General features: G+C 35.0%; 1 protein-coding gene across 2 annotated transcripts; it reads right to left on the bottom strand.

The window, feature by feature from the left end:
• Nucleotides 1-4,591: 4,591 nt before the first annotated feature.
• Nucleotides 4,592-13,719, bottom strand: LOC104884630 (guanine nucleotide-binding protein subunit gamma 2). 2 transcript variants are annotated; one of them, XM_019247638.3, is made up of 6 exons: nucleotides 13,375-13,719; nucleotides 12,978-13,034; nucleotides 8,933-9,027; nucleotides 5,275-5,330; nucleotides 5,120-5,164; nucleotides 4,592-4,994 (listed from the first exon to the last, which is right to left on the bottom strand). In XM_019247638.3, the coding sequence occupies exons 3-6, from the start codon at nucleotides 9,023-9,025 to the stop codon at nucleotides 4,910-4,912; spliced, it is 279 nt and encodes a 92-aa protein (XP_019103183.1). In that variant the 5' UTR covers nucleotides 9,026-9,027; nucleotides 12,978-13,034; nucleotides 13,375-13,719; the 3' UTR covers nucleotides 4,592-4,909. The 2 variants fall into 2 exon arrangements, with proteins under 2 accessions (XP_019103183.1, XP_010667616.1); XM_010669314.4 differs by having other exon boundaries at nucleotides 5,275-5,327; nucleotides 13,375-13,712.
• Between the last annotated feature and the right edge of the window lie 936 nt (nucleotides 13,720-14,655).

Genomic DNA, 14,655 nt, shown 5'->3' with positions numbered 1-14,655 from the left:
GGAATTACTCCTCCGTAACTCTACTAACCTCGATGAATAACTCAGGGTACTTTCTATGCATTTCGTCCTCAGCCTCCCAAGTCGCTTCCTCGATTTTGTGATTGGACCAAAGAACTTTCAATATCTTTACATCCTTGTTTCTAGTACTACGGACTTTGCTATTTAGGATCTTAATCGGTCTTTCCTCATAGGTTAAGGTCTCATCCAATTCGATAGATTCAGGCTGCAACACATGAGAAGAATTTGCAATATACTTCCTCAATTGTGACACATGAAAGACATCATGTACCTTGCTTAACTCATTAGGTAACTCTAAACGATAAGCCACCTTGCCAACCTTGGTCAAAATTTTATAGGGTCCAATGTACTTTGGGCTTAACTTGCCTCTCTTTCCAGACCTTATTACCCCTTTTGTCGAAGAAACTTTGAGTAAGACGCTTTCTCCAACCTTGTACTCCTCATCCCTCCTCTTCAAATCGGCATAGCTTTTCTGTCGATCTTGGGCGGCTCTTATATTTTCCTGATTTAACCCGACTTGCGTCACGGCTTCACGCGGACATCATCACCACTGAACTATACTACATATACCAATTTGTATATTTTTACTAAAACATACATAACTACTTAACAATTAAAGATCAAGTCACATAAACGTACCTTGATAATTCACGAAACAAGAAAATCAACTAGTAAGGGAATGCTCACGAACGAAATCCTCCTATTAATTATAAACTAGCTAGTTCTAATCAAAACGATGAACAATATATGAACTCTAAAAGAAAATTATGCTAAACTAACTAATTATAAACATGATTCATTGTCAAACAATTAAAACATGTTTGAGCATGAATCATGTTTATAAATAAAACTCAAAAAGATCAAAAACTAGGAATTAAAACAACTTGAAAAAGAGTACTTAAAAAATCTCCCGCTAAAACTCCTCGGGGAAAAACTAAAACTACTCAAAGAAACCACTCACTTTAGTGAAAACTTTATAAAAAAATCTCAAGATTTTTGGTGAAGAGAAAGTGAAGGATTAGAGGGGTATTTATAGTGTAAACTAGGGTAGAAAAGAGGTAAAACTTTCCTAAATCATCAAAATTACGGTAAAAAATTTTTAAACCTTTTGTAACACAATAAAAAGCTGCCGTGCAGCTAGCTGTAGAACGAAGCAGAATTTTTTTTTTTTTTTTGAAATTTCCTTTATTTATAAATTTCTTTCCTAAAATCAATTTTGTTTGATTTTAAAGAGATTGTTAAAGGTTCCCAAATCAATTAAAATCCCATACTTTCTAACTCAATATAAATCTCGCAAAAATCTGATTTTATAAGACTTAACAAAATATTTTAAATATTTAAAGTTTTCAGTTTTATTTAAAAGAAACCGATTTTTCAAAACAACACTTATAAAAAAATCCGAAAATTACATACTAAAATGTAGAATCTGATTTTATTACCCAAAAATGAATTGTGGAATTGATAAAATTATTTATCATTTATTTGTTTAAATAATTAATTAAATAAATAAGATAATGACAAGAGCAACTATTGTAAAAAAAATTACTAAAATAACCTTTAAAATTCAAACTATATTTCCCTCCAAATGATTCCCTCCAATGTGATTTTAAAAATAGTTTAAAAAGAGTTTTGAAGATAAAATTTAGAATTGTTTTAAATAATCTCAATAAATGCCTAAAAAACGGGGTATTAGACTTATGCCCTTAAACATGCTTCTCGTATGCATCTGTTTTGTTCCAAGCTCTGAATCCTTGATTAACAAATGCATTTCCTCCGGGTGTGTTTTCTTCCTTGAATAAGTAGCAATGAAAGCAAAAAACCGGATCCTTTTCAACATTGTACTCAAGCCATGATATATACTTCTTTAACCAATTTTCATTAAATCGATGAGGTTTGTCCCTAAAAAATCTAGAAGGGAAGTCATGATTTGTTGGTTGACAAAGTTTTCTTTGAGAAGTATAAATCCTCCATAATATATCTTTATCATCTGGATGGAAATCGAGAATTTTCTTCCTTTTCCCTGGATCTTGAGGAAAATTAGTTGCATCCACTTCAAGTAATCTTATTTGTTCATTCGTGGCTTGAGGCTCAGGATTTGTATTAACTCTAACTTCTGTTTCATCTCTTTGATTTTGTGGAATATTATTAGTTTCTTGAGTTGACGGATTACTGATTGGTGGACAAAAATTTGTTTGAGATTGATCACTAGCGCAGAGGGATCTCCATTATCTACGTTAATTCTTTTTGAAAAGAAACTTGCAATATCCTTTTGTTTTGTTCTCTTCATTCTGATTTTTTTTAAAAATCTTTAGTTAGTTCATAAATATAAATAATCTAATAATAAGGTAATAATAAAACATTAAAATCATACAATCTACAAATTAAATTAAAATCGTCAATAATAATTGAACGTTAGAAAAAAAAAGTCAAAACATGCTACTAGTTGAAAAACAATAATGTACCGCAACAATTATAATCCTATAAAATTTAAAGGATGCCAGGCAAATTTTTTTTTTTTTGATTAGGAAATTAAGTCAGCCCAAGGGCTAACCCCTACAAGGCTACTAGCCTGTGTGAATCACCAACACATTGGCTGGTAAGGCATGCATAACATGCTAAGGAAACACCCCAGCATAATGCTGGGGTAAGGATCGAACCCCTGACCTCAGGGGCCAAGGGGAAGCGCTCTACCCACTTGAGCTAACTCCTATCATTTAGGATGCCAGGCAAATTGCAAAACAAATAACAAAGTCAAACATTAATAAAACTTTCAATTTAAAAAACGAAAAGAAAGACTCACATAAAACGAAAAGAAAGACAGTTGGTCCGACAATTTGGCACAAGGTGGCACTGTGGCCAGGCGGCATCAGCTTGCGTGTTGTGCTGTGACTGCTGTGTGTAGTGTACAGTGTGTGTTGTCGCTTTCGCCTTTCAATTCCAAGTTTCCAACAATGCATTGTGCACTTTGCAGCCTTGCAGATGAGAGTTGCAGGCTGAATAGACGGACACAACTGTCCAGTGCAATCGTCTGCTTCTTTCTACTCTTAAATTTTTCAGAGATATCTGACTTTTGCAGGTGTTTATTAGGATTTATCGGGTATATAAATAACTATAGATTCCTAAAGTGTTAAAGGTTAGTATACGCAGACTCATAAATCTCTAATTATTTTTTTTTTTTTACTTTTTTCAGGAAAAACTAATTTTTTTTCAAATAATAATGGTGTGGCCCAGGATCCCATATGGGTCCGCCTCCAGTTACTCTTATAAGCAAATGCGGTTACTTTTGTGAACCTTTTATTGAATAAGGATACTCGTATGATTTATTGAAGTTACTTGTATAAATAAATGAGGTTACTAGTATGAATTAATTGGGTTACTCATCATAAGATTAAAAGAGGTTACTCATAAATTAAATGACATTACTAAGTATGAATTAATTGGGCTACTCAAATGATAAAAATGGGGTTACTTTTGTGAGCAATATAATTGGAGTTACTTGATCAAATAAGGTCATCGTATGATTAAATAAGGTTAATATTGTGAGCTAATGAGGTTACTCGTATGAAAAAACGAGGTTACTTTTGTAAATAAACGAGGTTACTCGTTTGAATAAATGAGGTTACTAATCAATTTACTTTTATGATTGAATGAGGTTACTCGTTTAAATAAATGTGTTTACTTTTGTGAATCTTTGGGATTACTCGTATGATTTATTGAAGTTACTTGTATAAATAAATGAGGTTACTGGCATGAATTAATTGGGTTACTCATAAGATTAAATGAGGTTGCTCATAAATTAAATGACATTACTAATATGAATTAATTGAGTTATTCATATGAGAAAATGGAGTTACTCATATAATAAAATGAGATTACTCATAACAAGGACAAGTATGAGTCATACACTCACATCAATTCACTCTGCAGTCAAAATTCCAGGCTGCATTATAGAAAAAAGTAGGGTAAAGAAGTTTTCTCTCTCCTCAATTATTCTTTCATATTTACACTGTTCTTGTGCTGAAGCTCTCAGACACACCTTTCACCTTTGCTGTGCTATTTCACTTCCCTCTTCTTCATTCTCGCATTTACTGTCACCATTTCTCGACTCATCATCACGTACAAGTAACAAGTTACAACCACCTTTTCTTCCACACTTTTCAACAACGGCGCCATTAATTTTACCAAGGAGAGAAAGAAGTTAAGATTTCAAGCTTTGAATTTTCATGAAGTTTAATTCCATTTGCAAAATTACCCCAGGTTTTTAGCTTGATGATCTAGTGAGGTTGGAACAAGTGAAATACATGAGAGAGGGGGAAAGGATGAGATTGGAGAAGATAGGAGAAAAAGAGGAACACATAATAGTGAAAGGCGCGTGCAAGGGTTATGTTTCTATGTTTGGGGTCATATATGGGCCGGCCACACGAAAAGCTATATGGCCGGCCGCATATAAGAATTTGTGTACTTTGAAAAGATTCACAATTCGACGTAAAAATTTGATCCAGAGACGGAGAAACACTGTATTACTCTAACAACATAATTAAGGGGTAAACGAGAAGCACCAGAGACACGAGAGTAAAGCGAACCCAATTGTTTTTGTTCCAATAAGAGAAGTAACAGAATGGGTAAAAGAAGCCCTGCCAGATTGCCTTCACAAAAAGAGTTTTCATGATATTGTGACGTTTTGTATAAGATTAGCTTCTCATGTCACACTTGATTATAAAAGACTTAAAGAACAAATTTCATTTACCTGTATTACATTTCACACATGCTTTTAAATTACAGGGACAAGGCAAGAGAATATATATCATCTGTACACCAATGAGCATTTTCACAGGAAATCTTCCGAAATAATGCGCATGAATCTCATGCAAACACTTCATAGCAGCAAACATCAGAATATCCAGCATCTGCAACCTTTCGAGTCTTGAGGTCCCTCAAACCAGCGATCCCAGGATGGATTTACAGGTCCAATGGTTCTGATATTAACACACAAATTCGAGCACAAATCATTTATGAAGAGGTAAGCTTCCTCCGATATCAATGCAGAATTTAAAAGGCAAATAAAAAAAGCATAATTATGACCAATGCGAGGAGGAATTACTCTGAAAGAAGGGGATCCGGTTTGGCTTCTACATTACCCAGCAATCTGAAAGGAGGTATGAAGCACTTATTTACGCAAAGTCAAGACAGATTTTCAGAAGATTAAAGAATTATTATTACCATGGAGCATCTTTTCTCACATTTTATGGTACTTACTCTTTGCAAGCGGATGACACACTCTCGGTCTTATCAAGCTGCTCCAGCTCTTCCTGCTTACAAAGATCACCAACTGAAATCGCTAAGCATTAATCATGGCATAAAGTGTCATTCCATCACTTGAAATGATGATCTACAATATAGAATGCAAAAGGATCAAAATATATCCAGATAGGATGCTCTTGCAGACAAAAAGAAGTCATGTTCTACTCCATTATATGGAATGATGACCCTTCTCATGGAAGAACAATCAGGCAACAATTGGCAAAACTGGCCATTTGCTAGAAAAAACAGAGTTTTCAAAAAACATGAGGTAAACAAGATTTAACAGAAAACAGAATTTATAAAGACATCAGAGGTAAACGAAATTCAACAAAAAATGGCCTCTTTAAGTACCTTCAAGAAACCGTTTCTTAAGACCACCCCCTCAATTTTCAAACAGAAAACTCCAGACCGTATATCCAAGAGAATCCAACATGCATTTTGTTAACTTACTGTTGGGAGACACCATGGAAACCGATCCTTAAGTAGCTAAAACATTACTAACTTCATCTTAAAATAGACCTCCATGTTACTATAAATCGATGACAAGAGTAAAAGACAATGGTTTAACTTCCCCTCATTTCTGCATCACAAGACAAATTTTCTTTTTTGCATGCATAGCAATCATTTTTGCTCTCTCTCTCTCTCTCTCTCTCCACTTGCAATTAATTTATTATTCTTAAAACTCATGACAATGTGAACAGAGGAGCTCTTTATAGGACAAAGGGAATATTATTATAGAGCGTTGAACAAATCTCTCAGAAGTTGGTCGATCTACTCCACAATTTGCAAAGCGATGGACAGTGTCTATGAACATCAAATTGGCTAAGCTTTTCTCAGAGTAGCCTTCATAGCACTCGAATAATGAACAATCACCGTTGTCATTTCTAGAATAAGACTATCCTGAACTTAATTAAGTAGGCACCTCCGTAAAAGTACTATCAAGATTCTCAATTCTTTCTGACCTAACGCTCCGCACAGCAAACCATCTTCGCCACTAGTGCCAAATTCCCACAACATATGGATATTCTGTGCTTCTTTTCACCATTGGCAGACATGTCCAGCTGCCCGGAAGATTCCCACGAAGACTACCCCCTAGACAACGAGAGGTCAGACCCTTAACTATCGTGAACCAAAACTTTACCTATACCAAGAACTACATGAATTAAATAACTTTTGACAGCCCTTAAATTGCAAACTTATAGCCTTAAAAAAGACATGGTCAATGTGTCATGTTGCCACATCACACATCATCTCAATAGCATCCCTTACTATCCAAACACAGCCTCATGAGCAACATCACCTCTACCATACCTAGCATCACCATACGCCACTTGCGATTGAATAGTATCCAATCCCAGCCATCTCAAAGGATCATGAAACCCTAGATGCGGCTACAATGAGTCAATGACAGCTCTCAGTTCAACTACTTCGTCCTCCAAGCATTGCCTTGCTAAGATGCTGATGCCAACAAGCATCAAAATGATTCTTTAACCCACCAAATCAAGAACCGCCACCAACATTACCACAATTGCCCCCACTTTGGCCACCACCCTACCAATTGCCACCCATAAGTAAATCCACATATCTGAACTGGCTCCATGGAATGGAAAATCAAAGCCTCTTGCCCTACTTTAAAACCTAGTTCCAAATATCTCCCATCACCTGGCTCTGTTCCCTAATCCTAACAAATCCACCATTATGACCATTCTCTTCAATATCACTATAAGAGAGGTAAGCAGACAGAAGAAAGGATGAGAGAGAAAATAGGAGTACTACAATTTTTAGCAGTAGCTTTTATAAATCGCCAAACCGGAACTTCTAGAAGTCACCTAAAAAAATGATGCATCTAAAGCAAGGAAGGAAACATCATATAACAAAGTTGAGAGAGTTGGTTTACAATTATCAATATTTTAACTTATTATTCTATTATGGAACAGAAAAAAAAAATTCTCTTTTCGACTATTCTACTCTAATTTGTCATAAGTAGATTGTTTCTAAATTAATGTCTAGAGAGACTAATGTAATATCATAGATTTTAAAGAAACTAGTGCCAAAATTGTCCACATTTTCTTCCAAATCGATCCATCTAGAATAACCCTTTTCCCTTATGTATTTCAAAGGTTACCAGCAGTATCCGTATATATACATCCTGCTTTTTTTTTTTTTTGATTCGGTAATTAACTGGCCAAGTAGGGTCATCCCTCATGAGTTAGGGGGTAACAAGGAGATCCCAACCCATAAGGAAACTTCCAGAGACCGGAAAGTGGGGATTTATACCCACAAGCAAATATCCACTCAAATACCCCACATTTGGGGTTAATGGGAGTTGAACTCTCGACCATAAGGTTGGGAGGTGGGAGCTCCAACCATTGGGATCCCACGTGATTTTCATATACATCCTGCTTATGTACCAAAGCATCTCATTGATGTTCATATTACTTCTTAAAATTTTAATGGCGCGCAAGCTATGGACGATAATAACATGTGACCTCCCATCCCTTTTCCATAATGAAATTAAACAAAGATGTTAGTGATGCTCTTCCATAACGAAGTGGAATCTTAAACAGAGATATACTTTGTTAATTTTTTTTTACTTGCAACATTGAGGTATGGCACAAGGATTAAGGAAAGGAGAGAGAAAAAGAAATCCCATGTGCTAGGAGAGAAAATATATTGCCAAAAAATTCGATGTTGCAAGTAATATGCAACTTCCTAAAATGGAAAACGAGTTAAAAAAAGGATGAACTATAACATAAATGGTATTGGATAAACAAAGAGTAATGTGTCCATGCAAAACAAGGGCCCTTTCCTACCCAACCAGCCTTTAGCCCTCTCAGAGACTTTTCACCACTAGTTTTGCAAGGAGGTTTTGCTAAAGGGATAAAATATACGTAAAAGAAGGTATGGGTCACACTGACACACCTAGCATCTAGAAACATAACAAACACATGTAAAAAGGAGGACTCCACATATACAACACTACTCAAAACTTAGAAGAGTTACAATTCTACCATATATGCAATGATTTCCCACATAAATTATCAGTAAAAGCTTAATTGTTATGCAGGTTTTCTGGTGTAGTGATAGCTCACTACATCATTTAGCATCAAACGTGATAAACACAACACCGTCAATAGCTTAACCAGAAATCTTCTAATAGCATGACAAAATCAAGTGTTCACCGAGGAGGACCAAATCAACCCCTAAACTTCCATGAAACCCATCAATGATCACATGCCCTACCACCAATATAAAACAGGTACACAACACTAGATCGCTCATGTTTGAATATTGAACTACACGACATTGGTTTAAGTTCACTAGTTTCCAGTTTATACTCCCTTACCAATTGAACTTCTAACTTAGATTTTGTACAATTCATAATAAACTTCCCATGCATCCAAAATCTCTGTAAAGTTTTACAGTCATGATAACACAGCACAAAATTAAACATCAATGAAAGATTTCCCTTGGAGCTAACATGATCAAATAATAAACCAGAAGAACATCTAACCCCATTTCCAACCCCCCCCCCCCCCCCCCCCTTCTCCCCTCTTCAAAAAAAGCATCAAGGCATAGAACAATTATACCAGAATCCAATAACAAAGCTTACCTCCACAAATCTAGTTTCTTGTTCAAGCCGCTTTAATTCAGCCAGAACTCGATGCTTCCCTCTTGTATCAATGGATTGAGCCTGCTGACTCATGTCTGCATTCAAACAACACAAGTGCTAAATTGATAGAAGAAACCAAAATGTCCAAATTACACATTTTTGGTCAATGTGAAACTAACAACAGATCTAAAGAGAGAGGAAGGAGGAGGACACATAGGCTTTGTCAAATGAGAATTACCATTTTTAATGGGTAAATTGGACACAACTACTCGAATAAGTGGTACTATGAGCAGAGGGAAGTTAGTTTCTTTGCTCTTACTTACAAATTATTCTAGCATCTTTAGTCTTTCCTTTTTACATTGCTATCTAACTTCATTCTAGGTGGTGCACGTAACACCTTGACGTGGCTTCAGAGCAAGAACCATGTCCAAACTCCAAACTACATGCAATCTTCACTCTCTGCTACATCAGCTTTGCACCAACTATTTCAGACTCAAGTTCATCACAAGTTCATTCAAACTCTATACCACAGTATTGTATTCACTTTAAGCTCCTCAAAATTGTAGTTTGATTACTTATTCAACCTATTTATAATTCACATAAACTTCCTTTGTATATTAATTGCAACGTTTTCCTTATTTGGTAATATCTTTTCTTTATCTCTCTCCTATCACATGGATCCCAATTTTTTACCTATCTCTATCTCTATTCTCTCCTCTTCACATGGCTTACTTCAAAATTGTGCCAAGGGTGATGTTGCAATACTAGTGGAATGGAGGAAGTAGTTCATAATTTGCAGAAGATTTATATTCCAGAATCTCATTATAATTTGCCTTTGCAGATCCAATTCAGTGGGTACTGGGATTCTGATACTATATACCCACTTGGACACCCAAGACACACAATCTAGGAACCCACTTCTAGACGTAGGGTCTTCCTCCACAGAGACTCAACACCAGCTTAGGATGAACAGCCCAAATATAAGCAAAGGATATATAGAGATATGGTGGTTGATGAGATATAAAGTACCATGTAATGTGAAGCCTAATTATAGTCACTGATAAGAGCAAAAGAAAGAAAAAGTTGCACTAACTGCAAAACTAAAACTTAGCAGTTGCTACGGATGCTAGTTCTGATTAGTGATTACTACTTGAAAGACAAGAAGCCAAGAAAAGCAATAAGGAAAATTATACATGAAAAAAGTGAATATACGCCTAAAAGCTGAAAGCGAAAATTGTAAAAAGGATGACACAGAGAACATCATGCTTATGTCTCTTGTTGCTAAACCTTTGCTATCAATGAATGCAACACCTTGCATTCTTAAAGAAACAAAAAATATTTTGCAAAACATGTGTCTCTAATAAAAGTAATACCTATACGTAAATTCCGTTTCGGCCACGGTAACGGGAATGGTCACGGTTTCGCTGGAACGGAACAGTTACGTTTGTCGCGGACCGAGTCACGGTTGTCACGGACAAATTTCTATTTTTTCTATTTTATGTATTTTCTAATTTTTTTTAATAAATGCATATTAATTATTAAATAATCCTTATTTTTATTATTAGTAGTAAGCTAGTAACATTACTACAGTAGTAAAACATGATACTGATGAGTGATGAGACTACGTAGCATGTATTGGTACAGCGTACAAAATAGCCATGTACTGGTAAAGTGGTACTGAAGAGGGCTTTCTTGAAAAAAAAAAGAAAAAAAGAAAAAAAGAAAGGGGTAAAGAAGAATAGGAGACTGTCATGTGGGGTACTTTAGTGAAATATAAGAAGAGTCAGAAGAGAGAGGGAGAAAGGGGACAGCTGGCCTACTTAGACCTCAGAATTATAAAGTAAAAAAGTTCAGTTAGAAAAAGAAATTGAGAAAAAAGAGAACGAAGAGTGAGAAAGAGGATAGTGAAGAAAGAGAAAGCGGAGATCGAAGAAGAAAATAAGATGAACTCTCTCTTCTTCTTTCAAGTTTGTTTCTTTTTTCTATGCTTTTACCGGAAAAATCGGCCCAATCCGGTACGGTTCAGTTGTGCCGGGCAAAAACTCGGTGTATTAAAAACCAGCGTGAAGAACCGGTGAATATCGGCTCGCCAGCTCTGAAATCTGTTATGGTTCGGCCGCACTGAACCATAACGGCCGCATTTTTATACTATGATACTAAGTGCTTGTTTGGTTATGTAGACAATGAAAATTCCCATGATATTCTCATTTGGCAAGTTGTTGGGTTGACAAGAAGTTCGAGAAAATGGGTGCAACGGAAATGCCTTGAAAAATTGAAATTCCCACAAAATGTGGGAATTTAATTACCCACCCTCCCCTTGGTCAATCAAAATTCATGAGAATTGCAAATTCTTTAATGCCAACCAAACAAATTTAGGCCATTTCCTAGGAATTACATAAGGGAAGTAATTTCATAGGAAATGAAACTTCCTACGAGAATTAAATTCCCATGTATACCAAACGAGCACTGATATCAACATGATAATATAGTCGTACTACATAGAATAATTTAGAACTTTGATCTATTGATCATAAGTATTTAACTCAAACTCGGAAGGAAAAAAAGATTTCAAAAGTCCCATAGCCTCGGAACAGTTCCTAAGCATGGTTATTCTCACCCCTCCAGTCTATTTAGCATTACTACTTGTTACAAAGTCAACTCCTTGCCATTTTTGGGTAGAACCATAGCAGGTACAATCCTTAATGAAAGAACACATGCACATAACCAATAGCATTACTACTTGTTACAAAGTCAACTCCTTGCCATTTTTGGGTAAAACCATAGCAGGTACAATCCTTAATGAAAGAACACATGCACATAACCAAGCAAAAGAAGTAAAAATAGCAGCCAGTAACTATCACTCCATCTATCGCCAATATATGTGCACTGATGATTTCTTTCGAAAATCACTCGAAAGCAAATAACCAGTAGAAAGTGCACGCATGAAATATGTTCAAACACGAAACAAAAACTAATAGATATCTTTATTCAAAACATGTTTACTAAGCTATAATGATTAATTATATATTACATAAAGTGAACCGTAATAAATCCGCTTCAATTACTGCCAATCTAATTAAGGCTAGCCACTAGAACTAATGGCGTATCCCGACTTATAGATATGCACATTTATGTGCACAACATTTAATTAACGATGTGACCAGGGGATCCACTCACAGTCATCAGTAGGAAGATGATGATCCAAATCAGTTCACAATCTTTACTCAATTTCAATTATTGAACTAACTTCCCCAAATATAAGTCCAATAACCCATTCCCCTTTCTAGCAATAACCATCGCCCATTAAATGTTTATACCCTAGTTAGAAAACCTTGAATCAACATCGTACTTATGCATATGTTTCAACACCTATCACATATCACTGGATCTTTCTGAAAAAAACTTGTAAAACCAACCAGATTAGACCTATGTCACTCAAACTCTCCATTATACCTCGAGTACCCGTACCAAATCCTTGACACTCTAATATTAGTACGGACATTTGGACACTTTATTTTGAGCCAAAATCATCAAAATGTTACCTAAAATAGCCGAGTCGGACACTTGAATACATATTTGTGTCCGACAAAAGTACCCTTAGTCCTAGTTCAGTATGGAGTATAGACACATAGCATTTTCCTGATCATTGCAACCTCGCACTACTTGCCATCATCTTCAACTGTTACCAGTACTCACTTAGGTCAGAAAAATACATAAATGGCTAATAATTTAAACCAATCAAAAGAAGGCTTCATCATATCCAATTCACCAAAGGCCTTAAAATAGTTCTATCAAATTAGAATCATATTTCACAAACATATCAAACTTCGATAATGAGCCAATAAAACACAACTCATTCCCATGGACCCAAAGACATAAGACATTGGATGCTAGAATCATCATGACAACACAGTTAATTTTCTTTTCACGATTTTCGCATCAAACAAGTTCACAAACAACTATTAATGTATTTCCAACGCCCACAAAACTTATTCAACTTATACTAAACATCTATAAATGGAAATTAGTGGGTGTATATGATTACCTTAGGAAATTGCCGACAACGACTTCACCTCCTCCAATTTTTGACCCTTTTCTGCCTCTAAAATTAGAGCACGCAACATAAAATTAATACATAGTCAGCTTAATTACTTCACAAACATCAGAATTCACAAAAAATAAAACTCCCCCAAAAAAAATAACCTTCTTTTCTAAAAATAGCAAAATGATAATCAGGGTTTTGACTCACATAGTCACATTAATTCCTTTAGAACCCAAATGATAATCATAATTTTCAAAAATATTTATGACCATCACCAATTACTGTATAGTTTAAACATCTAAAACAATAGCGATTTTGAAGAGGCTTTTAAAATAAAATTAAAACCCAGTTCAAAAACTAAAGATAGCAATGTAAAAAGAGCAGTAACACATCCATTTACCTAATACTTTTTCTGGGTTTCTGCAATTTCTTGGGTCCACTCTCCTCAAATTTGTGGAAGATCCAATTTTGAATGTTTAAGCTTATGTTAAAATTACAGTTAGATAAACCTTCAGTAGAAGCATTAGCAGAAGTTTTGCATGTCGAATTTGTGGAAGATGTTTCGGATCTCTTTGACTAATTTGATTTTTGCCGGAATTGTTTTGTGGACCGTAATTTGTGTGTATGAGAATTGGTGAACTTTTTCGATGCAATGCTGCAATGAATGAATCTAGAGAGAGATGCAAATGGTAATTGCGGGTTACTGGAAAAAGGTAACTCGTGACTTTCTCTCGGTCGTAGTCTTTGACTCTTGACTTGATCTGAGTTGAGTAGTTTGCAAGCCACTCGAATTTAGCTCGGTCAAAATTCGAATTGGTTTAAGTTGAATTCGATTTGACTTGATTTGAAATCTCAATTAGTATGAACTCGGTATGACTATACTTTTCGATAAACTTGTGAGTAGCTCTATTTTTATTTTTATATCTTTTTTAGAAATTTATGTTATTAATATAGAAAAAATACTCATACTAGCTAACTATTACAAATACGAAAATAAAATCATTCTATACCTTAATGTAGAACATATAAATAAAAAAACTATTTCTTTTATCCAAATTAGAATCAAATTAGGTGATTCATTAATAAAAGAAGCGGCAAATTGGGGAAAAGGATAGATGAAGGAAGCAACAAAAACATGGGAAAGATGCAAAATAGGGTAAGCATTAGTCCTAAATCGATGGGGTTTACATGAGATGAAAACTATCAAGGTCTCTAAAATCTCTATTATATAAGGGAAGGGGGGAGCAATGGTGTCCTCTTTTGTAATGCCAATTTTGCCCCCTTCTCTTTCTAAATTACAAAATAGTGTTTGTATTTTTTACTTTGCTAAATTTAAGAGCTACCTATATTTGGCAAACTGTATTCCTCCTTTTTTTCACTCAAAAAGATGTTACCATATCCAGTTCCCACAGCCACAGTCAAGAAAAACAATATTTTGTGCCATATATCATACAGGTTGCACGGATTCGATTATGGGCTTATAATTACATGCACAATACTACGATCTAATAAATTTTTTATAACTCAGAAGAGAAGCTCCAAACAAAAGAGGGAAAAAACTAAAATAAATTTAAAACGGTAATAACTTAATAGGTCATGATTAGATTAACAATATTCGTGCATTTCCAGAATATTATTATGTTCACAATGACATTTTCTGAAAATTTCAATGATATATAAT

The sequence above is a fragment of the Beta vulgaris genome, chromosome 3, assembly GCF_026745355.1.
Source record: "Beta vulgaris subsp. vulgaris cultivar EL10 chromosome 3, EL10.2, whole genome shotgun sequence".
NCBI lineage: Eukaryota > Viridiplantae > Streptophyta > Magnoliopsida > Caryophyllales > Amaranthaceae > Beta > Beta vulgaris.
The sequence above is the reverse complement of the archived record's forward strand: the minus strand, read 5'-3'. Positions and strand labels throughout refer to the sequence as shown.

Bases quoted from the DNA above. Each gene is read 5' to 3' on its own strand.
- LOC104884630 (XM_019247638.3), bottom strand. From the start codon at position 9,025: ATGAGTCAGCAGGCTCAATCCATTGATACAAGAGGGAAGCATCGAGTT. The intron at 5,331-8,932 runs GTAAGCTTTGTT...GATCTTTGTAAG, and splicing joins AAGAAACTAGATTTGTGGAG to CAGGAAGAGCTGGAGCAGCT. The intron at 4,995-5,119 runs GTAATTCCTCCT...TGTTAATATCAG, and splicing joins CCGGATCCCCTTCTTTCAGA to AACCATTGGACCTGTAAATC.